The following is a 22,884-nucleotide window of genomic DNA, read 5'->3' on the forward strand; positions in this document are numbered from 1 at the left end:
CAGGGCGAGGGGCGGGGCTCCTCCGGGTGCTCCAGCCCCGCCCCTTCAGTGAGTCCCCACTTCAGTGATCCTCCAGTTGGGGACTGGAGGATCTCCTGCACTGCTCGGATCACGCTCTGTCGTCGGCTAGGCCCGGGTCGTACCCCAAAGCGGGCGTGGACCAGATGACCTTTCTCGGTCTGCTGGCTTGGGTCCGAGGCCTCCGGGCCCAAGTCCAGGGCTCAGGGGGCGGGGCGCTAGGGGCGGGTCCCAAAGGGGCGGGGTCCCGGGGTGCTTGAAAGGCGAGGACCTGGCGCGCCCCACCCAGTCCCGCGCTCCGCTCTGCTCCCGCTCAACCACCCGACCCGGACCCGGCGCCACCATGCCCAAGTGCCCCAAGTGCAACAAGGAGGTGTACTTTGGTGAGCGCACTCCACCCCCACCCTCCCCGGCTCGAACTGTGGGTCCCTGAGCCGCCCCACGCGGAAGCGCGGCCCAGGGTCCCCGCCGCGGGGCCGCTCAGGTGGGCCGGGGGCGCAGGGGGACTTGGGGCACCGCCTCGGGGCGACGCCTCAGCCTTGCCCGCGGCCGCCTGGATGTGCGGGTCGGGAACCCTGCGTCGGACGGCCCTCCATCTCTGTGCCCCGCTGTCTCTCCGGGTCCCTCTGGGCCTCCCGTCTCTGAGTCTGCCCGTCTCTGGGTCTCCCGTCTCCGGGTTCCGCTCTCTAGCCTCCTCTCGCGCGCGCCCTGGGCGGGGACCCCGAGGGGTAGGAAGGAACGCGGGGCTCTGGCCGCCCCTCCCAGCGCTAAGTAGAAACAGACGCGGAAACCGGCGTCCCGGGCGCGAGACCAGGCGCGCTCAGATCCCGGGCGCCGCCTTCCTGTCCCGCGCCCCGGGGCCCACCCAGGGGAAGGGCAGGAGGAGGTGGGAAGTCCCCCCGCTTCGCCACGGGGAAGGGCGCCCCTTAGGCCCCACCGCCGTCACCGGTGCAGAGGCGGAGGGCTCAACCCTGTAGCCGGCCCGGGTCCCGACCCGAGGCCCCCTCGCCTTCTCCTGCAGCCCCACCCAAGCCCTCAGGGGCGCGCTCAGGACCGGCGCCCACCCCCGCTAGTTGGGCGGGACTGGTTGGGGACTGGAGGTGCCCCTCTCCCCCCCCGTGGGGCACAGGTGCCGCTGAGACCTTGGGTGGGCCACCGGGCATGCGTGGGCGAGGCCTTGAGCAGAGGTGGCTGGAGAAGGCGCTGTGCGAGCAGGTGGGTGTGCCCCGTGTCCCAGGAGCAGTGTCTCACCTCACGGGGCTGGGGGCATGTCTGTCCCCCTGCAGCTGAGCGGGTGACCTCCCTGGGGAAGGACTGGCATCGCCCTTGCCTGAAGTGTGAGAAATGTGGAAAGACGCTGACCTCGGGGTCTCACGCCGAGGTAGGTGGGGCCTGGAGGGAGGCGGGGGCATGGGGGAGGGGTGACAGGCCCTCATGCGCCTCTCTCTGCAGCATGAAGGCAAGCCCTATTGCAACCACCCCTGCTACGCGGCCATGTTCGGCCCCAAAGGTATGCTCCCCGCAGCCCCCACCTGACCCTGACCTCCACAGCCCCTGGCCACCCCTAACCCGCCCACTGCTTCTCCGCAGGCTTCGGGCGCGGTGGGGCAGAGAGCCACACTTTCAAGTAAACCCAGGTACACCCCCGTCCCCCTCGCCCTGCCCAGCCCAGCCAGCCCTGAGAGTGGGGTCCCCCACCCTGAGTGCGGTCCGACCACTCCTGGGGCTTGCACTCACCTCTGTCCCTGTCTCTCTGCACAGGTTTTGGAGACCCCATCCCTGGCTGCCCGCCGGGCCGCTGCCCCTCGAGGCCGATGGCAGGCCCTCCCCACAGGCACCTGGGGCTCCCCTGTAGACCCTCAGGCCCTCAATAAACCCGGACACTTGCAAGACCTACTTGTGTGTGCGCTTCACTGGGGGTACAGTGCAGGGGGCTGCAGCCTGCCGGGCACTTGCTCTTCCTGCTGCAGCCAGCCTTGCTGCCCACTGCCCTGGTGGGGGTGGGGGTACTCTGCCAGGGAGCCACCCTGGACAGCCCCGCGTTCAGCCCTGCAGATGCCCCAGCCCTCCTCTGCAGCTCTGGGATTGGTCAGCGGGAACATGAGGCTGCGGGGTGAATCCGCTGAGCTGGTTCCGTTTTTGAGAAGCTTTGGGGAGCTGTGGTGGGGAGCCCTCTCCTGCCCTCCCCACTTCCTGCTGCTCCTCCCTTGTCCCCATCCCCCATCGCCACCCTGCCGGACTGGGCCAGCCGTGCATCCACCCAGACACCTCATCTGCCCCCGCGCCATGCCCAGGGACTAGCAGGTGGCCAGCTGCCCGATGGGGACTTTGAGGTGAGGACTGGATGGGCGGCAACGGCTAGGGGCTTTCTGAAAACTCCTGTTTCCGTTCAGGGAGCAGCTGCAGACTGGGCCACCCTCAGAGCCCTTGCCGTTCCCCCCACTGGCCACTCACACTCCGGCCCTGGCAGACAGCCACTGTCCCAGGGCTCGGCTGATCTAAAGAGCCCAGAGAGGTCATCTCAGCTTTGCAAATGGCCTCAGCCCTGCCCCATGGCTTGGCTGGGGGTCCGGCAGGCCTGAGCTGGACAGGCGTGGGGGGCCCCAGGGTGGTGTGTGGGGTCACGTGCGCGCGTGCGTGCGTGTGTGTGCGCGTGAGATTTGTGTGATTCATAGAGTTCCAAGGGGTGGGAGCAGCAGGAAGTGGGGAGGGCAGGAGTGCTTCTGGGGACAGATGCAATTCAGCGGGGGAGGCGGGAGCAGAGGATACTAAGTGAGGCCCGGTTTCTCAGTGGTGGGGTGCGGGGGGTGGAGGTGTCATCTGGGGGCCCAGCAGCTAAGGGCTTGTGGCCAGAGCAGGCACAGAGGGGGGAGTGGGTGCACCGGAAGGTTCGCGCCGAGCTGCTGGGAGGTGGCCCTGAAAAGGCAGCAGAAACCCCTGGCCCCTCTGCCACCGCGTGGCTCAGTCTGGGTGTGGGGGGCAGACTTGGAGTGAGCGCTTAGAGCGCTGGGGCCCACAGGGAGAGTGGGTCAGCCAGGCCTCAGGCTGGGGAGGAAGGCACTCCGAGCAGAAGGCCCAGCAGGTGCAAAGGCCGGAGAGGGAAAGGGCTCATCGGGTTCCAGACCCAATGCATCAGGAACCATATTGGGCGAAGGCTCCGGGGTGCTATGGCAGGCCTTAGCAGCATGGCCTCTGAGCTGTGGAGACAGAAGGCAGGGCCAGACTGGAGGCCTGTGCTGGTCCCAGCCCCAGCTCAGGAGGGGACTGGAGGGGACTGAAGGTGAGGTGAGGGGCAGACAGCAATACCCCCGTGCCTGTGGGGGAGGAGGGCTCTCGGGAGGTAAGCTGCCCTGGCACTTGTCAGGTGGCCACTGAGACAGCCTCCTGGGGTGGGGGTGCCCGGGTCAGAGGCCAAGTTCTGGAGAATGGGTTAGTTCTGGGGGGACACAGGGAGTGAGCAGCTGCTGTGCCTGAGACGGCAGGGGCGGGCAAAGGTGAACACCAGGCAGAAGGTGGGGCGTCAGGCGTGACCGCACTTCCTGTGGGCTTGGCGAGGGCTGGAGGGGGGCTTGTCTGGGGAGCACTTGGGATCCACGGAGGCCTGCTTCCTTTCTCTTCATCACTTCTCTTTCCCTTCTTCTCTCCTTCCTTCACTCTGTCCTCTTTACAGCTTTATTGGGGTATAATTTCATACCGTAAAACTCACCTATGCACATTCGATGCTTTTTAACCAGTTCACAGAGTTCTGCAACCGTCACCACAACCCAGTTCTAAACCATTCTCCTTAACCACAGAAATTCCCTCATGCTCATCTGCTGCCACTCCCCAGTCCGGGTCTCTTTCCAGGCCACCACGGGCCTGCCTCCTGTCTCTGTACACTTGCTTTTCTGGACACTTCCTATAGATGAAAGGCACGGACAACATCGTGTTTTGCGTCTGCCCTCCTCTGTGTCTGCGCTTCCCGGCACTTTGACCCGCCATCAGTGGTGCCGAGGGGGTTCCGTCCTAGGGCTGACTGCCCACCTGGCGGCCTTTTGGGTTGTTTCGGTTTGGCTGTTATGAACAGAGCTGCCTTGAACGTCCGTGAGTGGGAACACGAGTCCTCACAGGTTCCGGGCACTGGAACTGTGGGGTCGTCTGGTAGACAAGTCTAGCTCTGAAAGAACCGCCAAACTGCTTTCCAAAGTGGCTGTGCGGATACTCCTTTGAAGACTGTCTCTTTAACGGCAGGAAGGAGAGGCTGAAGGTGCAGGGCAGAGGGAGGCCGGGGTGGGGTGGGGATGGGGTAGGGGGTAACGGGGGCTAGCCGGACAGATGATGGACTGGACGGGGAGGGGCCAGGCGGGGTATGCAGGCGTAGGTTTGAAGGGGGAGAGAGTCGCCGGCCGTCCGGGAGGAGCACCCGCCCGCGCGCTGCGGGGTTGAGCCGTCGGGGTACGTCCCCCGGTACCCGGGCGCTGGCCCCTGCGTCTCCGGCCTGGTACGCGCTGCGGGGTCCCAGGGCTTCCGGAGGCCAGAGAGGGCTTCCGGAGGCGGAGGGTCGCTCCCGCGTGTCGGTGGCGCCTCTCGGCCGCAGGGGGCACCCTGAGCGCCGCCGCTGACCCTCCGGCGGTTGCTAGGCTGCCATTTGGTGCAAGGGGCTGATTGGTGGGGTCCGGATGAGGAGAGTCAGGTGTCGCCGCGATTGAGTCGCGGAGGGCGGACCCCGCGAGGCTCTCAACGCCGATGGGTCTCCGATGCACCGGAAATGCCTCCGCACCGGACAGAACAGACAGCACTCAAACGCCGGGGGCACCGCTCATTGGGCAGGAGCTAGAGGCGCGTCTCAGCCTACTCGGTGGTTGGGCGCGGGCCCAGCAGAGGCGGCACCTGAACGGTGACTGGGCGCGGGGACGCAGCTCTCGCGGGGATTGGTCCCGGGGACGCGGCGGCGGCGGCGCGCAATCTGAGACAGGCGGGCGGAGGTTGCATGGGGCGGCGGCGGCGGCGTCGCCGGGTGGACCCGGCGGACGCGGCCCGGGCCCTGCCCGAGGCCATCGCCGCGTTGAGTCAGACTCTGCCCGCCGGACCCAGCCCCGAGACCTTCCGCCGCGCCAAGTTCGACCGTCCGGAGGCGGTGAGGCCAGCAGGGCAGGCGGCTGGGGCCAGTAGGGCTCCGGGAGGAGGCAGGGACGCCGCCAGCCCCGCTGACCGTCGCTCTTTGATCCTCGCAGGCCCCCGCGCTCTGGCGGCTGCTCTTCCGCGTGCTCTCGCCGCAGCTGGCCGACGGCGCCTCAGCCTCATTCTCCCCGGGTAAGGCCCGCCTTCCTGTAAGGCCCGCCTGGTAAGGCTCTAGCCCCGCCCACCCAGAGAGCCCCGCCCACTGCACGACCACGGGACAGCCCTCCGTAAGGCCCCGCCCACTTCCCCTCCTCCCCGATGAGACACCCCGTCCCCCCGCGTGAGCCCCTCCCCTTCCCGCCTCCAGGTTAGGTCCCAATGCTCCTGCTAGTCCCTTCCAAGCATGGTCTCTGCTCTGCGTCCCGCGGGGGTCCCTTAGGAGTCTGGGTAGCGTCACCTCCAGTGGGTGTCCCTCCTGAGCTGGCGTCTCCTACCGCAGAGGCCCAGGTCCGCTCTGTGAAGTTGGCGCTGCGCACCCAGGGCTACCCTAGGCGGGCCCTGGCACAGCTCCCGGACGACGGCTCCCAGGGCGGCCGCGAGCTGCTGCTGGCCCTGGCCTGGCTCCTGGCCCGCGGGCCCCTGCCCGAGCGGCTGCTGACCCAGAACCGCGTGCAGCTGGGAGACGAGATGCCCGTGTGCGAGGTGGGTGAGGGATGAGTGTGAGCCGCGCCCAGCCCGGGCGGGAATCCTGGGTGTGGGCACCGGACCGGCGGGGTCGGCCCTGTGGGGGGTCAGTGTTGCTGCCCCAAATGCCCGGGTGAGCACACGGAGGCAGGTGAGGGCCGGGGACGTGCCCACAGGCTCCTGACCCAGCTCTTCCTGGGGCCCCCCCGGGATCTCTTGGCTCTCACTCCCAGGGGCTTCCTTTCCCTTTCCCCTTCGTGGTCTCTGCCTGGGGTGTGAGAGCAGTGCGTGTCCCTTGCCCCCTCCCCAGTGCGAGGCCCTGGCCAGCCCTGGCCCTCCTGCCCCCAGTGTGGAAGCAGACGGCTGTGTGGACATCCGCCACCTGCAGTGGCTGATGGGAAAGCTGCGGTTCCGGTGGCGAAACCTGATGGCCAGTCAGCAGGAGCAGTGCGCCCTCCTGGGCAAGGTAGTGCCACGCATGCGTTGTCCACCCAGGGGCAGTTGTCCTCTGTGCTATAGAGGCCTGTCCAGCATTCCCATCTCAGGCTGGCGCCCAGCCTTTGGCTGAATGTGGGCCTTCTCAGGCCTGGCTGGGAGCTGACCTGTTGGGCACAGCCTGGGGTGGCCCAGAGCCTGACCCTAGGGCTCCAGGTTGTCCAGGAGGGGGCCTAGAGCAGGTGTTGCTGGACATCTATGGGGCAGGGAATCAGGGGGGCAGGGAGCCTGCAGGGTCGACCTTCCTGTCCCCAGAACTCCCTAGAAGCTTCAGACTATGTCACTGAGCACCGAAGTGGGCCCTGGGGAGCCACTGCTGCCTGAAGACGAGGTGGCGAGGAAGGCACCCCTCCCACCGCGTCCTGGGTGTGGGCTCACGGGCGGTGGGCAGCTCCTGCGGGCTTCCGAAGGCTCGTAGGGCTCAGCTGTCGGGGCACAGGTGTCCCCACAGGTCCAGTGCATGGTCTGGGCTGAGCGGTGGCTGGGCAGGTGGCCCAGGGCTCGCACCAGCGCAGGGCTCTCGGGTGCTGGAACACCCCGCCTTGTGCTCTGCCCCTGGGAGAGGGTCTTTTGCTCAGCTAGCGTTTCCTGGGACCCCTCACTGCCTCTTGTCTGGGCTCCAGCTGCTCGTCTGCGTGGGACATGCCCACCAGTTAGCCTCCCTGCTGCCTTCAGGCCTCACCTTGCTGGGGTGCCCTCCCTGTGTCTGTGTCCCTGCCACTGGCCTCACTGTTTCCGCCACCACATGGGCCTCGCACTTGATGAGCTGAGGGGGAAGCAGGGGCGCCCCACTCTACCTATACTGCACCCCTGGGAGCTGGGTGGGGTGCCCCTCCCTCTGCATGGGCCTCCTGGTGGGTACTGGGCCCTGGGCCAGCCTCCCAGCAGTGCTGACTACTCTCCTGGGCCCGACCCTCTCTGAACCGTTTCCTTATCTGTAAGGTCCTTGCCTAGCGCTGGCGGTGGGGAGGCGCCCACCTTCTCAGCCTGGGGTCTGCACTGCCTGTTTCAGATCCACTCATATACCCGTGGCTGCCACAGCGACCGCAGCCTTGGCCACCTGTCTGTCACCGAAACGGAGCTGCTCAGAGACCCGGAGGGTGGCCGTCAGGTGAGGGCTGGTGGGACCAAGGTGGGCGTGGCCCAAGGTGAGAAGGAACCTGGGAGGGTGGGGGACCCAGACAGCAGACCAGCTTTGAGCTGTGGGTGTTAGCCAAGCTCACCATCTTTTAAAAAAGTATTTATTTATCTATTTATCTATCTATCTGTTTATTTATTTATTTATGGCCACGTTGGGTCTTTGTTGCTGCATGCAGGCTTTCTCTACTTGTGGCGAGTGGGGGCTGGCTACTCTTTATTGCGGTGCGCGGGCTTCTCATTTCAGTGGCTTCTCTTGCTGCGGAGCTCTAGGTGCGCGGGCTTCAGTAGTTGTGGAACGCAGGCTCAGTAGTTGTGGCGCACGGGCTTAGTTGCTGCGCGGCATGTGGGGTCTTCCCGGCCCAGGGCTTGAACCCACATCCCCTGCATTGGCAGGTGGATTCTTAACCACTGCACCAGCAGGAAGTTCCTTTCTTTTTTTTTTTTTTTTTTAAAAAAATATTTATTTTATTCATTTGGCTGTGCTGGGTCTTAGTTGCGGCATGTGAGACCTTTGTTGCGGCGTGCAGGATCTTCACTGCGGCACGCGGACCCTTAGTTGTGGCATGTGGACTCTTTAGTTGCAGCATGCGGGATCTAGTTCCCCGACGAGGGATTGAGCCTGGGCCCCCTGCTTTGGGAGCACGGAGTCTTACCCACTGGACCACCAGGGAAGTCCCCAAGCTCACCCCCTTGCCTATGTAGGAGACACGTGCAACCTCAGGGCCTCTCTTGCCCCCAGAGCAGCCAGTGCTGCTGTGTGTGCACGTGGCTGGGTACACTTTGGGCAGTGGGAAGAACACAGGTGTCTGGGCCGGGCTGGCAGCCAGCAAGGGGGGCCACTGGAATTAAGGAAGACTGTTCAAGGGTCCGAGCTGACGTTGTGGGTACCTTGAGCTTGGGCATGTGTCACCTGTTGATGGGGAGGTGGGGGTTGGCGCTGCCCCACACTCTACTGACCTTCTTTTCAGGAGCCCCCATCCATCATCACTGTTTCCTTCCCTTGGGCTCACCTTGCCAGTGGGTCCTGGGACAGGCCCAGGGCTGGCCATTACTTGTGCTGGGCCCTGGCCTGCCCAGAGTGTGAGGCTGGCAGTGCCTGGCCCTGGGACACTTGGCTGGGTAGGAGGGCTGAGGCTCAGGGCAGGCCCAGCAGATCCCGCCTGTAGACCCGCATGCTCCTTGGGGTCTGTGTCCCCACCGTGGGGTCAGGGCGGCCACCTGGGGGTGCCTGCCCGGCCTGCGTTCCTGGCTTTACCTGGACGAGGCCGTGCTTGGCCCTGGAGGTGCTGAGGCAGCTTCTGGGCGTACTGAGATGCCCTTGGCTCTGTTCCCTTTCAGGGGTGACTCAGCGAGGCGCAGGCCTCCTGCCCCTGGTCCCCTCCCTGGTCTGAGTAGAGCAGAGGCTGTGCCGGCTCCAGCCTGGTGCTGCCTGGGACCCCAGCCTCTGTGGGGGGCCTGGGCAGGTACGACTCCCCTCCTCCTGGAGGGTGGTGCATGTTGGTGCCCCAGGACTGAAAACGGTGTGGCCAGGTGGATGGGGACAGTTGGCTTCCTTCCAAGGATTCTGGATGAGAAGCTGGTGGCAGCCTGGACCAGCTGACCTGAAGGGGCTGCGCTCTTGGGATGGGTCCCATGAGCTTCTGGAATGATCTCTTGTTGCCGTGTCAGTGGCCAGGCATGCTGTGGAGTGGCTGGGCAGCATCCTTGGTTACTGGCTGGGCCTGTAGTCTTATATTGTGGCTTGGGACGCGGGGGTGTGGACACCCTCTGGGACTGTTCTTGGGAGCTGAGTAAGCTGCTCTTCTCACGGGCCAGCAGGTGTGTGTAGCGGGGGCGGGGGTGTGTGTGTGGTGTGGGCATGTGGGCTCCGCCCTCCCATGTCCGCAGCCCTCCCCCAGACCACAGGGCGATTCTCACCGCAGGCCTGCCTTCCCTGCTCCCCTGGCCGTGGGCTGGGCCCTTGGCCTGGTGCTCAAGGCTGCCCCCGTCTGGCCCCCTGGCCCGGGAGCCCCTTGTCCAACCACGTGCATCCCCTGGTTGCCTGGCAGGCACGCTGGTGCGCATGGCTCGGGCACCAGCCTCTGTGAGTGGAGGCCTGGCAGGGCTCTTGTCTGGCCGTTTGTCCCGGCCCCAGAGCACACTCCTGGCTCCCTTCTAGAAGGAGCGGTGCCGGAGGCTGGGTCACTGTGCTGGCTGCTGTGTTCAGAGAGGAGCACAGCGGGTGCTGGCCTGGGCCGTCCCATTGGGGCCCATCTGTCTCTCCGCAGCTTGCCGTGGGCCCTTGGGGTGGACCGTGCCTGGCCTTGCCCCTGTCCGGCTTCCTGAGGCCGCAGTGGCCTAAGCAGGCGGGACGGGAGCACGTGCCCGTGCACCGGACTGCAGGGTCCGCAGGTGCGGGGCTGTTCGGGCTGTGCCTGCAGGGAGGGGCTGGGGGGTCTGCGCGGCTGTGTTCTCCACCCTGGCCCCTGGTCTGTCCTCCGTCGCCTCCAAGCTGGGCGCCGTGCAGCCCCTGCCCTGCCTTTGGGCTCCAGGGGACTACAGGGAGGGATTCCCAGAACCCGCCAGTCTCCCCCATCCGGGGCGTCCCCGTACACCCGAAGCCTCCGGGTTGCAGCCCTCAGTCAGCGGGGGATGTGGGGTGGAGTCCCAAGTGAGGGGGCACCAGGACTCAGCCGCCGACGCTGCGGGACCCACGCTTGTGGGGGGCTGGCGGATCACTGGTGTGGTCAGAGGCCTGGTAGGCTTGGCCTGCGTGTGCTGGAGGTGAGGCTGCCCTGCCGTGCCGCGCCCTGTCCTGCCGTGCCGTGCCTTGCCCTGCAGGGAGGTGGCTCAGGCCGCAGGTGGGCCGGGTGAGCCAAGGCGACTGAGCCAGAGGCGGTGGGCAGGGTGTGCAGGGTCCGAGGCGCACTGGGTTCTCTGACTCTGCGGCCTTACTGGTTTGCGTTGCAGCTGCTGCAGAGGCTGGAGAGGGAGAACGCACGGCTGCAGGCGGCCCTCGAGTGGCGGCGCCGGGAGCTGGTCTTCTGGCGGTGGATGGTCAGGAAGCCGTTCCACCCACCTCCCGTCCCTCCCCTCCCCTCCCCTCCCCTCCCCTCCCCTGGTCTGACCACAGCAGCCCTGGGGTGGCGGTGGGGTCTTCTCATTTTCCACACAGGAAGAGAAGTCTCAGGGAAGCCCCCCACACCCAGCCCTGAAGCTGGTTTCACACCCAGGCCTGTGGGTTTTGTGTGTGTGGCTCTTTCCAGATGTCTGTCTGTCCCATCACCACCCTTCCCAGCTCCTGGGGAGGCCCAGACTTCTCAGGGGTCTTGGCCTTCCGGAAGCCTGGCCTTTGTGCCTCCCTGGCCTCCAGGCCCACCAGGGTGACGGTCACTGTCCAGCTTGTTCTGTGACCCGGGGGCGGGAAGTGACCCTGGGCCTCTGTCCCTACCGGCTGGGGAGCTGGGCCTCTGGTTGTGAGGCCTGGGCCTGCCGCCCACCCTCTCACTTGGGGTCCCTCTCTGCAGGACACGGTCCTGGGCGCCTGCCCCCCTGAGGCCTCACAGCCCACGTTTCTGCCCAGGATCCCCACGCCAGGGACTGGAGCGTTGGAGCCCCTGGTGCGGGAGCTGCAGGCCCTGCAGGGAGAGCTGCGAGAGGCGGTGGAGGCCCGGCGGGCGGCCTGGGAGGCCGGGGTGAGGACTTGGGGCCCTGGCCCGGGTTGTGCTCGGTGGGGGGCTCCCACGGTGGGACTTGCACCATTTGGTCTGTTTGCAAGGGGGGTGGGCTCACCTGCCAGACTCGGCTGCCGCCCCACCCTGGCCACCCTGATGGAGGTCTGTTCGTTATCCCAGGGCAGTTCTGGTGTCGTCCCTGCTGGCTTCCGCTCACACCATGTGGCCTTTTGGACCTGCTGGTGGACATGTGTGTCCCCCAACCCCACCTGGGCGCCACCCTCCTCTCTCCATGAGCTGGACCGGGCGAGCACCGGGTTTGTGGCTGTGAACAGTGGGCCACGTGCGCTGCATTGATTTCCTGCATCTTAGAGTAAACTGCAGGCGTGGTTTTCCCCTCAGATACCCCTGGGGAGCATGGGTGTTTCCTGGGGGCCTGCAGCGTGGCTCGTTCAGGCCCTGCACGGCCACGTCTCCTCCGGCCGGGCCAAGCTGGAGCCCTCTGCCCTCTTGGGCAGTGGCAGCTGAAGCAACGGTGACGTTTGCAGGCGGTTTCTCACAAGAAGTGGGGCCGGTGCTTGTCCGGGCTCAGCGCTCTTCATGCTTCCTTGTTGCGAACCACGGAGCAGTGCCCATTGAGGGTCGGGGTCAGGGTCAGGGTCAGGGCAGTTCCCTGGGGACACCGAGGGCACAGCCTCTTTGCGCTCCCTGCTGCCTGCAGGGTCTCTGGGATGGGCCTGCCCTGGGGGCCAGAGGTGTCCTCACCAGGTCGTGTCCTCGGCCTGGCGTCCCCTTAGCCTGGCGTCCCCTTAGCCTGGCATCCCCTTGGGTCAGGGCCACCCCATGCCACCCCTCTGCGAGGGCGGTGGGAAAGTGGGAAGCCGATAGAGCAGAGGACATGCTGACCCCGCCTGGAGTGGTGGGTGGGGTTGGGGGTGGGTGCCCCGAGGGTGTGCACTCTGGGCTCTGAGCAGACCCTGCAGGACTTGGCCTGCTGGGGGCAGCCAGGCCCACTCCCCCTGCAATACCGTGGTGCAAGAGCCGGGCCTGCAGCTGGGTGGTCCTGAGGGCTCAGGCCCTGCAGGGCTGTCGGGGGTGATCGAGCTGCTGGCCCTTTCCCCGGGGCCCCACGGCCTCTGGCTTAGGGCTCAGATGCTCGGTGCGGGTGACAGAGCCTGGAGGAGCCGGGCCTTAGAGCTGGCGCTGGAGCTGCTCCTCTTTGGGCACTGGGAGGGGCCGCAGGACTGCTGGCGGCCGGGGCAGGGCTCAGGGAGAGCCGAGGCCCTGAGCCAGGGTCCTGGTGAGACTGGTCACCCTCGGCTCACTTGCCACGTCCCCTGTGCAGGTCGGAGGCCGTGGGCCTGAGTGGAGCGCCGCGAGGACGGCCTTGCGGGAGGCCGTGGGACAGGACCTGGCCGCTCTGCGGCAGGCCTGCGAGCAAGGCGGCAGCTGCAGCCTGGCCCAGCCCCACGGGCCCCACCGGCTGGTGAGGACTGAGGCTGGGGTGGCCGGGGGCCCAGGCCTGCGGGCCCCTGAAGTGATTGAGGCGCTGAGGAGCCAGGAGGCCCGCCTGGAGGTGGTGCTGCGCCAGCTCCAGGGCCAGTGTCGGCAGGAGCTGGCCAGGCTGGTGGGAGCCCCGCCCGGCCCCGTCTGGATCCTGCCACCTGGACGCTGACGTTCCCTGCTCCCGGGGGCACCCCCCTCAGCCTGGCTGGGCCTTGGAGGGGCAGATTCCAGGCCAGGTAACTGCAGGGGTGACACAGACACAGCCCCGGTGGTGCAGGCACACTGGGCCCTGGGCCCCGGGTCCCCACTTTGGGCAGTACCCAGCCCCGCGGCCTGCAGTGCTGGGGGCAGGCCCATTGTGGTGGCCGTGGGCATTCAGGATCTGGAGAAGACCCAGAAATAAATTGTGGAGGCCTCCTTGCAGGGCTGAGGCTCCAGCTGTCCCTCTGCCACCCTCCCGGGTCTCTGTCTGGGGAGGGGATGCTCCCCTCAGGCCCAGGGCGAGGGGTCCCTGGGCAGTGGTGGCTGAGGCTGGTCTGGTCTAGGGCTGCCCAGGTGCTGGACGGACAGGCATGGCCTGCAGCACAGGGTGGGCGTGAGGGCCCCGGGAACGCAGTGTCCTGGAGGCACCCTTGGAGCACCCTCACCCTGGGCTCCCTTTGTACACCCCACCTGGGCCACGCCTGTGCCTGGTGTGCGTGTGCGTGTGCGTGTGCGTGTGCGTGTGTGTGTGTGTCTGTGTTGGGCAGGGACGCCTGATGGGAACCTTGGGTAGTGGGGGGACTCTGCTCCGTTTCTGGGGGTGGTGCCCGGGGGGGGAGGGGGAGGCCACTGTGGACAGAGGGGGCTTTGTTCCCGAGACTGCTCGGGGAGCTGGGCTCCGCCCTGACAAAGAGCCATCTGTGTCGGGAGGATGTGCCCCCAGCCTGCCAGAACAGGCTCCTCTCCTTCCCAGGAGGCTAGGCTTCTTGGCACCTGCCCCGTCTCCCTTCCGCCAGTGGACATGGCCTCAGCCCGGCCTCCCTTGCCGGGCTCCCCTCTCCCCCAGGGCGCTCCACCCGGACCTGGTGCCGCCAGCTTAGGCCCCAGGGCCCAGCCACAACGCCTTCTCACTGGCCTTTGCTGTCCGCTTGGGGAGTGCTGGCTCACGCCCAGGGGCACTGGCCCCTCTGGGCCATTCTGGGCCTCCTTTGTCCCGGGTTGGGGCACACCTGTGGCGCCTCTGCGCTGGCCTCGGGAGCACTGACCAGACCGGGGTCGAGCCGGCGCCCCTTCCGGAGTGCCCCCGACCCTCTCCTCACAGGCTGGCCCCAGAGAGCCTCTGGCCTGAGCCCCTCCCTCCAAGGCCCGGCCCCCCTCTCCTAGCCCCTCTTATGGGCTCCCTGCTTGTTCCAGTCGGGTCCAGGGCACACGGGACTCAGGCCCCCGCCTGCGGCCCTCGAGTGTTTAAAGGCGCTTCTGGACCCCCTGCTGCCGTCCTCCTGACTGCCCCACGGGGCAGGTCCACTGAGGATTCCCTGAAGCCGGGATGGCCACTGGCCCTCGGGAACTTACGTTTTAGAAACTCAAATGCAAACTGCGTTACGGAGCTGTCACTTCACAGACTGATCTGTAGATTCAGTACAATTCAATCAAAACCACAAGCGTTTCTGTGTGTCTGTGGGACCTGGGCTGGTGATTCTGAAACACGAGGTGGAACCGGCCCGAGAGGCCAAGCTGGGGGTGAGTGGAGCCGTCCGCGGTGACCCCGCGAGCCAGGAGCTTTCCAAGGCTGCAGGGGGCAGGCATGGGCCCTGGGGTCTGGCTCCTACTGTTGCCGTGATAAGTTAGCGCTTGTAAGTTAGTGGCTCACGGCCCTGACCCTGCCTTCTGTGGGACTGAGGTCTGGTGGGCAGGCAGGAGGCCCCGGGGAGAATCCACTGTGGACCTCAGGCCTCACGAGGGCTGTCATCTCCAACGCTCCCCAGCCCCGCAGCCCCGCGGCCACTGCAGTCCCCTCTGCATGTGACGGGACAGGTTCACAGGCTCAGACCCTGCCCACCGACCCCAGACCCACGGGACAGATGGGGTGTGGGGCAGCGTGGGCCCACGCGTGCACTGGAGCCTGGCCTGGCTGCATGTGTGAGGACTGCACACGGGGGCTGCAGGGTTCCCCACCGACCCACAGACACAGCCCTGCAGGAGGTGAGGATGCCACGCTCCCCTCTGGAGTGGCTTCCTAAGACCACACATCAAGACTAGGAACCTGTTCATTAAGAGACACTGTAAAGACCGCGGAAAGGCAAGGCTGAGCAAGTGGGAGTTTATCGCAACACCTGTAGCCCGTGAAGAACTGGTGTGGAGCAGATGGGGCCGTCAGCCCAGGGGCAGACACCGCGGAGAAGAGGAAACGGGAACTCAGATAAGTCAAACTAACCAGGGACGTGCAGGCGCGCTGTGCGGCCGCAGGTGGGCGGGGCACCGGGAAGGGGTGGGGCTGGATTCGAACTACCCCCGGGAAGCACACGGGCGCGTCTTGTGAGAGGCCCCCAACCCCCTCGGAGTCGCGGGGTCAGGAGCGGATGTGGGAGGTCCCTGCCGTCCGCCAAGGGGGGGGTGGGTGAGGGGGTGACGGGGACAGCCGGCTGGCCACGCTGCAGCGGCCTCCTGGGATCCGGAGTCAAAAACCCTCAGTCTTCTAGAAAACATAGGCATGTCGCAGAAGACGACACACAGGGAGGTCTTAAAACAGCCATGACTGGGGTAGGGAAGGGATTCTCACCTGTGGGTAAGCTCAGGACAGCGGGGCTGCCTTGCGGAGCTCTGTGGTCGTGGGCTTACTAACGGTTCCCACTCGCCCCCAGGGCACCTGTCCTTTGGGTGTGTCAACCACGACGTCAGGAATCGAGGAGCCGGTCCAGGTGCCTTCCCGCGTCACCTCCACCTCCACGGTCCTTTTGGTGCCCTACCCCACTACCCACTGGCCGGCCTCCCCCTCCCTTGTCCTTATCTGCATTGGTCGACCTTGGCTTGACCTTGGCTTGGGGGTGTGTGGCTGGCTGGTCAGGACTGAGGCCGCCCGGGGCCCACCTGCAGCCTGAGGGGTACTCCCCGTGGCCTGCTGAAGTTCACGTTTGGGTGGACGGGAGCATCTCTCAGCGGCATTTAGGAGACAATCCCTGTTGGCGGGCACAGTCGACGACCTTGGTCCGTAGGCCCCCGGCACCCGTGTCCTTGCCTGTGGGTGTGGCTGGTGGCCATGAAGTTGTGCCTCTCGAGCTCCGGGGCCCCCAACTGGGTCCTGGGTGCTGAGTGCAGCTGGGCGCCGGCCTCTCTGTCCTTCTTGGCTGAGCTGGGCTGTTCCTCCTCTCATCCATCAGCCAGGATTCCCGAGGTGCCCAACGTGTGTCAGCCCCGGGGCTGGGTGCAGGGTCTGGGGGAGAGCAAACACCATAAACGAATATGCATCAAGGGGCGATGGCCCTGGCCGTGCGGGGTCAGGGCACGAGGTGACAGAGGGTGGTGGTCAGAGGAGGCCTGCCCAGACAGTACAGGAGGGGAGGAGAGGGTGCTGAGTGTCCCGCCCAGGAGGGTGGTCCAGGCAAAGGAAATGGCGTGCTTATGCTTATGCGGGGGCTGTATGGGGGGCATCCGGGAGGGGGTAGGACATGAGCTCAGAGGTGGGGTCGCAGAGGGGCAGGGGCTGCAGGCTTTTGTGCCCCAGGTCAGGATTTCGGAGTTTCTTCTGAGCGGGGTTGGGGCACCGTTCAGGGCCAGGTCCCGTCTTCGTTCCAAAAGGCCCCGTCTGCCCCTGGCGGGAGAGCTTCTGGGGTTCAGTGAGAAGGCGGTGAGGGGTGTTGGGCTGGGCCCGTGTGGACTCTGGTGGATTTGGGGCCTGGGATCTGTTGCTCTCTTGGCTGTGGGGCTTGTGAGCTGGTGGCTCCTCTTTTAAGTTGTTTTTCTTCTTACCGTCTTCATTTACAATTCCCAAGTTTTTTCCTTCCCTTTTAGGGACAATTTTTTAAAATTGTGGTAAAAAACACATAACATTAAGTTTGCCATCTTAACCATTTTTTAAAAATTGAAATACAGTTGATTTATAATACTGTGTTAGTTTTGGGTATACAGCAAAGTGATTCACACACACACACACACACACATATATATATATTTTTATATGTATATATTTTTCTGATTCTTTTCCATTATAGGTTATTACAACATATTGAATATAGTGTCCTGTGCTGTACAGTAAATCCTTGTTGCCTTTTATCTAGATTGGGGTGGTCATTTCATGGTTAAATAAATTTGTCAAAACGCAAAAAAAAAAAAATCCTTGTTACCTATTTTATGTATAGTAGGACTGTATCTATGAATCCCAGGCTCCTATATCCTTCCCCACCTCCTTTCCCCTTTGGAAACCGTAAGTTTGTTTCCTATGTCTGTGAGTGTGTTTCTGTTCTGTAAATACATCCATGTGTATTAGTTGTTTCCACATATAAATGACGTCATGTCATATTTCTCTTCGCCTGACTTGCGTCCCCGAGTGTGATGACCTCTAATCGCATCCACGCCCCTGGAAACGGCATGCTTTCATTCTCTCTTCTGCCATCCTAACCGTTTTTAAGTGCGCAGCTCGACAGTGTTAAAATAGTCACGCAGCTGCGCCACAGATCTCCAGAACTTCTTACACAGCACAGAAACTCTGTCCCCACTAAACACTAATCCCCCCTCCCCCAGCCCCGGGCCCCCACCATCCTTTCCGTTTCTGTGAATCTGACTCTTCTGGGAACCTCACATGAGTGGACTCACACAGGATCTGTCCTTTTGTGACTGCCTTATTTCACTGAGATTAAGGCCTCGAGGTTCATCCGTGTTGTAGCAGGCGTCAGGATTTCCTGCCTCTTTAAGGCTGAGTAATAGACCTCCATAGGCTTACCCCCTCATCTTTCAGTGGACATTTGGGTTGCTTGCAGCTCTTGGCTGTTGTGAAGAACATGCTATGATGAATGTGGGTGTGCAGGCATTCCTGTTTTTAGTTCAGTTTTAGAGGATCTCTGGGTCATCGAGAGCCAGGCATGGCTTGATGGAGACAGCCGTGCAGTCCGCAGAGCCCCTGGGAGGTGAGCCAGGGGCAGGGACCAGATGGGGCACCCTGGCTCGTCTCCCTTGGGAGGAAGGTCGCGGTGACTGCTAGCTCCCCCTAAAGTTGTTTCTTGGGTCTGATTGTTTTGGCAGCTAGCATTGCCCTAACTCAGGGTTCCTGCACTTTCTCAGCTCATGGCGCTTGCAATGAATGGCTCAGTAATTTTTTTCACAGCACCTCTTGGTCCAGAGAAATACTTAACACTTCTGTGTATTGTGGCCAAAGAGCTTAATAAGTGTTTAGGTACTAACAACTTAGTAGCAGTTTAGAAAACAAACCCAAAACCCCAAACAAACCAATAACACATGAATTGAAAAAAACCTTAATTCTTAGAAACTACAATTACTTATCAATAGGATATCTGAAACTGTTAGACTCTACACACTTTTTCAAACCTTAATCACATTGGACACTGCCACCTGCATTACCTGATCCATGTGGATTTTTGCCTGGTGTTTGCTTTTTTATTTCAGCAACTGCTGTTAAACCAGCTTTGCAAAGAGATATCTTAGAAAGGAAAGCAGTGCAATCCAATATGGAAACTCTGAGTTCAGTCGAATTATTCACAATGTGTCTGGCATGCTCTATATCCCGTGTTTCCCTCAAAAATGGAAAATACCCTGTAGTGCCCCTGAGAATTCATTGTAGCACCCTGGGGTGCCTCGGCACACACACAGTTTGGGAACTGTGGCCCTAATCAACTCAAGTCTTTGTGTTTCCCTATTCTGTTTCTTTCCACTTTGTATTGTGTTTTATTGTATTTTATTTATTTTACTTTATTTTTTTTTGTCGAGTGGTTTGTGGGATCTTAGTTCCCTGACCAGGCATTGAACCCGTGCCCTCAGGAGTGAAAGTCCAGAGCCCTAACCACTGGACCGCCAGGGAATTCCCTGTATTGTGTGTTTAAAGCTCCATCCTCGAAGCTGTCTGTACAGCTCTTCGCTGCTTCTGCCCAGCGGATAAGGTCCCAGATTCACTACATTTACCATTTCCTACACGTGGACACCCTGGCTGCCTCACAAAAGCCCCTGCTCTTGGGTGGACCTGTGGGAGCAGGGCTTTGGGGTGCACACCTGGAGCAGACCAGTGAGTTCTCCAGGTGGTCGGTTGGATGTTCCAGTCCATGGTCCCACCAGTTCCTACATCCTCGGTCCCTGTGACCCTCCCTCAGCATGTCCTAGCTTCTGCAGGTTTACTTGACATTTCTCTAATCATTGAATTTGACCACCTTTTCATGCACTTGCTTAGTTTTGGGGGGCCTTCCTCTTCTGTAACTGGCTGGTCATATCCTTTAATTGTTGGTGTTTGGGGGCGGCTGACTTTCAAAAATTGCTTTGCAGAAGTTCCTTGAAAATTCGAGAATCCGTCATTGGTTTTTTTTTTTTTTTTTTGTGGTACGCGGGCCTCTCACTGCTACGGCCTCTCCCATTGCGGAGCACAGGCTCCGGACGTGCAGGCTCAGCGGCCATGGCCCACGGGCCCAGCCTATCCGCGGCATGTGGGATCCTCCCGGACCAGGGCACGAACCCCTGTCCCCTGCATCGGCAGGCGGACTCTCAACCACTGTGCCACCAGGGAAGCCCCCTTCATTGGTTTTACACGTTATAAATATCTTCTGCGTTCTGTCATCTGTCTAAAAGTTTGCTCACGGTTTCCCTTTGTTGAATAGAAAATTTAAAGTTTGTTTTAATTGATTCATCATGTTTTTGCCTCTTGCTTTTTACAATTAATATTTGAAGACATGCTTCCCTCTCTTGTGTCATATTCTCCTACGTTTCCTTCTGTCAGTTTTTTCTTCAACGTTTAGGTCTTCACTCCATTCAGAGTCCACCTCTGTGTGTGGTGTCAGGCAGGAATCCAGGTCTCTTCCATGTGGTGAGCCAGTTTCCAACACCGTCTACACACAGACGTATCCTGTCCTCGTTGATCTGGGCCTTCTCCATATTCAGCTCCCATCTATCCCGACCTCCCTTCTGTTCCACTGGTCAGTTCATGTACCAATACTACGCTGCTTTTATCACCGTGTGTTTCATCAGGGTCCAACCAGAGGAGCAGAACCAGTAGGGGTTCTATATGAAGAGATTTATTGCCTACTGTTGCTGGTGTAGGAAGATACTGTGATGATGGTAGTTTCATTTTGGCCGCCTTGCTAACGCTTCTTCTCAGTCTTCAAGGGCATGTAGCTAAGGTTCTCCATTAAGTATGGTGCTTGCTGTGCTCTTTCGGTACATAACTTATTACAGCTTTTTTTTTTTTAAAGATTTATTTATTATTTATTTATCTTATTTTTACTTTTGGCTTGTTGGGTCTTAGTTGCGGCGTGCAGGATCTTTCGTTGCGGCGTGCAGGCTCTTTGCTGCCGTGCGTGGGTTTCTCTCTAGTTGCGGTGCGCAGGCTCCAGGGCGCGTGGGCTCTGTAGTTTGTGGCACGCGGGCTCTAGTTGAGGCGCACGAGCTCAGTAGTTGTGACACGCGGGCTTAGTTGCCTCGCGGCATGTGGGATCCTAGTTCCCTGACCAGGGATTGAACTCACGTCCCCTGCATTGTAAGGCGGATTCTTTACCACTGGATCACCAGGGAAGTCCCAATTCTTTATAGGTTTTAGAAAGTTTCCTTCCACTCTTATTTTCCTAGGAGCTGTTTTAGAATCATAACTATTAAGTGCTTTGTCTTTATTAATCAAGACAATCATATGATTTTCTCCTTTACTTTATTGTAATGAATTACATTATATTAACACATCAACACCCTTTCCCAAGTCAAACCATCCTTGCATTCCTGTGAGAAGTCCTATTTGATCATACTATAACTTTTAAATATACAGTTGGTTTTGGTTAGCTAAAATTTTATTTAGAACATTCATATCTATGCTTGAAGTGAAATAAGGTCTATAATTTTCTTTCTTTTCTTCATATGTTCCTTATTATGTTTTGGAATCAAGATTACATTGGCCTCATCACAGCCTTTGCCACCTATTTTCTGGAAGAACTTGTTAAGTTAGGAATTAACTGTTCCTTGAAACTTGAATTTTACAGAGCAAAAGTTTTTGATTTTGATGAAGTCCAGTTTATCAATTTATTGTTTATGGAGTGTGCTTTTGGTGTCATGTTTGTTTGTTTGTTTTTGACCGGCACCAGGTCCTGAAGATTTCCGTTTACATTACCTTCTAAAAGTTTTATAGTTTTACATTTAGGTGTATGATCCATTTTGAGTTAATTTTTGTATGAGATTTGAGGTTTAGGTTGAGGGTTTTTGTTTTTGTTGGCATACGGATGTCCGATTTAGTGAAAGTACTATCCCTTCTCTGTTGACTCACCTTCACACCTTAGTTAGAGCTAATTGGTCACATTCAACAAACAAGGAATAGAAAGGAACTTCCTCAACCTGATGAAAGGAATCTACCCAAACTCCACAGTTGACATAATACTTAATGGTGAAATATTGAAAGCTTTCCCCCAAGATCAGGAACAAGGCAAGGATGTTTACTCTTGTCTCTTCTGTTCAACATTATATTGGAGGTTCCAGCCAGGGCAATTAAGCAAGTAAAAAAAAAAAAAAAACGGCATCCAGGTTGGAAATGAAGAAGTAGAACTATATTTGCAGATGACAAGAACTTGTATATAGAAAATCCTGAGGAATCCACAAAAAAATATTAGGATTAATATATGAGTTCAGCAAGGCTGCAGGATACAAGATCAATATGCAAAAGGCCATTGTATTTCTATGCACTAGCAGTGAATAATCCAAAAATGAAGTTAAGGAAAACAATTTCACTTACAACAGCATCAAAAAGAATAGACTAGGAATAAATTTAACCAAATGTTGGGTAAAATTTGTGCTCTAAATACTACAAAACACAGGTGAAGGAAATTAAAGAAGGTCTAAATAAATGGAAAAGACATCTTACGTTTATCACCAAATTGATCTATAGATTCAATGCAGTCCCTATCAAAACCTCAGATGGCTTTTTTCAAAAGTGACGAACTGATCCTAAAATCACATGGAAATGCAAGGGATACAGAATAGCCAAAACAATCTCAAAAAAGAAGAACATAGTTGGAGGATTCACACTTCTCAATCTCAAAACTTACCACAAGCTACAGTAATCAAGACAGTGTGCAGTTATACGGCAGAAACTAACACACCATTGTAAAGCAATTATACTCCAATAAAGATGTTAAAAAAAAAAAGAATCCGCCTGCCAATGCAGGGTACACGGGTTCGAGCCCTGGTCCAGGAAGATCCTACATGCCGCAGAGCAACTAAGCCTGTGTGCCACAACTACTGAGCCCGTGCTCTAGAGCCCACGAGCCACAACTACTGAAGCCCGCGTGCCTGGAGCCCGTGCTCCGCAACAAGAGAAGCCACCGCAATGAGAAGCCCACGCACCGCAACCAAGAGTAGCCCCCGCTCGCCGCAACTAGAGAAAGCCCGCGCACAGCAACAAAGACCCAACACAGCCAAAAAAAAAAAAAAAATAAGTAAATAAGTTTATATTAAAAAAATAATAAAGTAGCACACCCCACCCGAAGCATTCTTTATCACATTCATACCTCCTAAAATTATCTATAAAATTATTGTTTATTTGAAAAAAAAAAAAAGACAGTGTGCGGGACTTCCCTGGTAGTCCAGTGGCTAGGACTCCACGCTCCCAATGCAGGGGGCCCGGGTTCAAACCCTGGTCAGGGAACTAGACCCCACATGCCACAACTAAGAGTTTGCATGCCGCAACTAAAGATCCTGTGTGCCGCAACTAAGACCCGGCACAGCCAAAATAAATAAATAAATATAAAAAAAGAAAAGACAGTGTGGTCCTGTAATAAGAGTAGACATATAGACCAATGGAACAGAATTGAGAATCCAGAAATAAACCCTTGCATTTGTGGTCAATTGATTTTTGAAAGGGTGCCAAGACAATTCAGTGGGAAAGGGAAGTCTTTTCAACAAACGGTACTGGGACAACTGGATATGCAAAAGAATGAAATTTTTATATGCAAAGGAAGTAAACTGGATCCTGTATTAGTTTCTTAGGGCTGCTGTAATAAATGACCACAAACTGGACGGCTTATAATAGAAATTTGTTCTCTCACAGTTCTGCGGGCTAGAGGTCTGAGATCAAGGTGCTGGCGGGGGTGGTTCCTTCTGGGCGCTCTGAGTGAGAATT

At 59.6% G+C, this 22,884-nt stretch overlaps 2 protein-coding genes across 5 annotated transcripts in view; both read left to right on the forward strand.

Annotated features, from left to right (window-relative positions):
- Nucleotides 1–22,884, forward strand: part of TEDC1 (tubulin epsilon and delta complex 1) — a 31,751-nt gene that overhangs the window by 3,329 nt on the left and 5,538 nt on the right. Inside the window, exons 1-9 of one of the 4 annotated variants that reach the window (XM_032623617.1) lie at nucleotides 4,383–5,134; nucleotides 5,232–5,310; nucleotides 5,618–5,820; nucleotides 6,113–6,268; nucleotides 7,310–7,408; nucleotides 10,387–10,473; nucleotides 10,944–11,111; nucleotides 11,271–11,407; nucleotides 12,436–12,715. In XM_032623617.1, coding sequence (XP_032479508.1) covers nucleotides 4,988–5,134; nucleotides 5,232–5,310; nucleotides 5,618–5,820; nucleotides 6,113–6,268; nucleotides 7,310–7,408; nucleotides 10,387–10,473; nucleotides 10,944–11,111; nucleotides 11,271–11,407; nucleotides 12,436–12,580 — 1,221 coding nt within the window. In that variant the 5' untranslated portion in view covers nucleotides 4,383–4,987 and the 3' untranslated portion in view covers nucleotides 12,581–12,715. Of the gene's footprint in view, nucleotides 1–4,382; nucleotides 5,135–5,231; nucleotides 5,311–5,617; nucleotides 5,821–6,112; nucleotides 6,269–7,309; nucleotides 7,409–10,386; nucleotides 10,474–10,943; nucleotides 11,112–11,270; nucleotides 14,237–22,884 lie in introns of those variants that run through there. The other 3 variants (XM_032623616.1, XM_032623618.1, XR_004348578.1) reach the window with 3 other exon arrangements.
- Nucleotides 168–1,910, forward strand: CRIP1 (cysteine rich protein 1). The gene is made up of 5 exons (XM_032623619.1): nucleotides 168–401; nucleotides 1,305–1,399; nucleotides 1,471–1,528; nucleotides 1,609–1,655; nucleotides 1,780–1,910. Exons 1-4 carry the CDS (start codon nucleotides 362–364, stop codon nucleotides 1,647–1,649), a joined length of 234 nt encoding a protein of 77 aa, XP_032479510.1. The 5' UTR covers nucleotides 168–361; the 3' UTR covers nucleotides 1,650–1,655; nucleotides 1,780–1,910.

Source organism: Phocoena sinus, chromosome 2 (genome assembly GCF_008692025.1).
Source record: "Phocoena sinus isolate mPhoSin1 chromosome 2, mPhoSin1.pri, whole genome shotgun sequence".
Lineage (NCBI taxonomy): Eukaryota > Metazoa > Chordata > Mammalia > Artiodactyla > Phocoenidae > Phocoena > Phocoena sinus.

Excerpts from the sequence above, each read along its gene's own strand:
- CRIP1 (XM_032623619.1), top strand. The coding sequence starts at position 362 with ATGCCCAAGTGCCCCAAGTGCAACAAGGAGGTGTACTTTG. Across the intron at positions 402-1,304 it reads CAACAAGGAGGTGTACTTTG|CTGAGCGGGTGACCTCCCTG; the intron begins GTGAGCGCACTC and ends GTCCCCCTGCAG. Across the intron at positions 1,400-1,470 it reads CCTCGGGGTCTCACGCCGAG|CATGAAGGCAAGCCCTATTG; the intron begins GTAGGTGGGGCC and ends CTCTCTCTGCAG.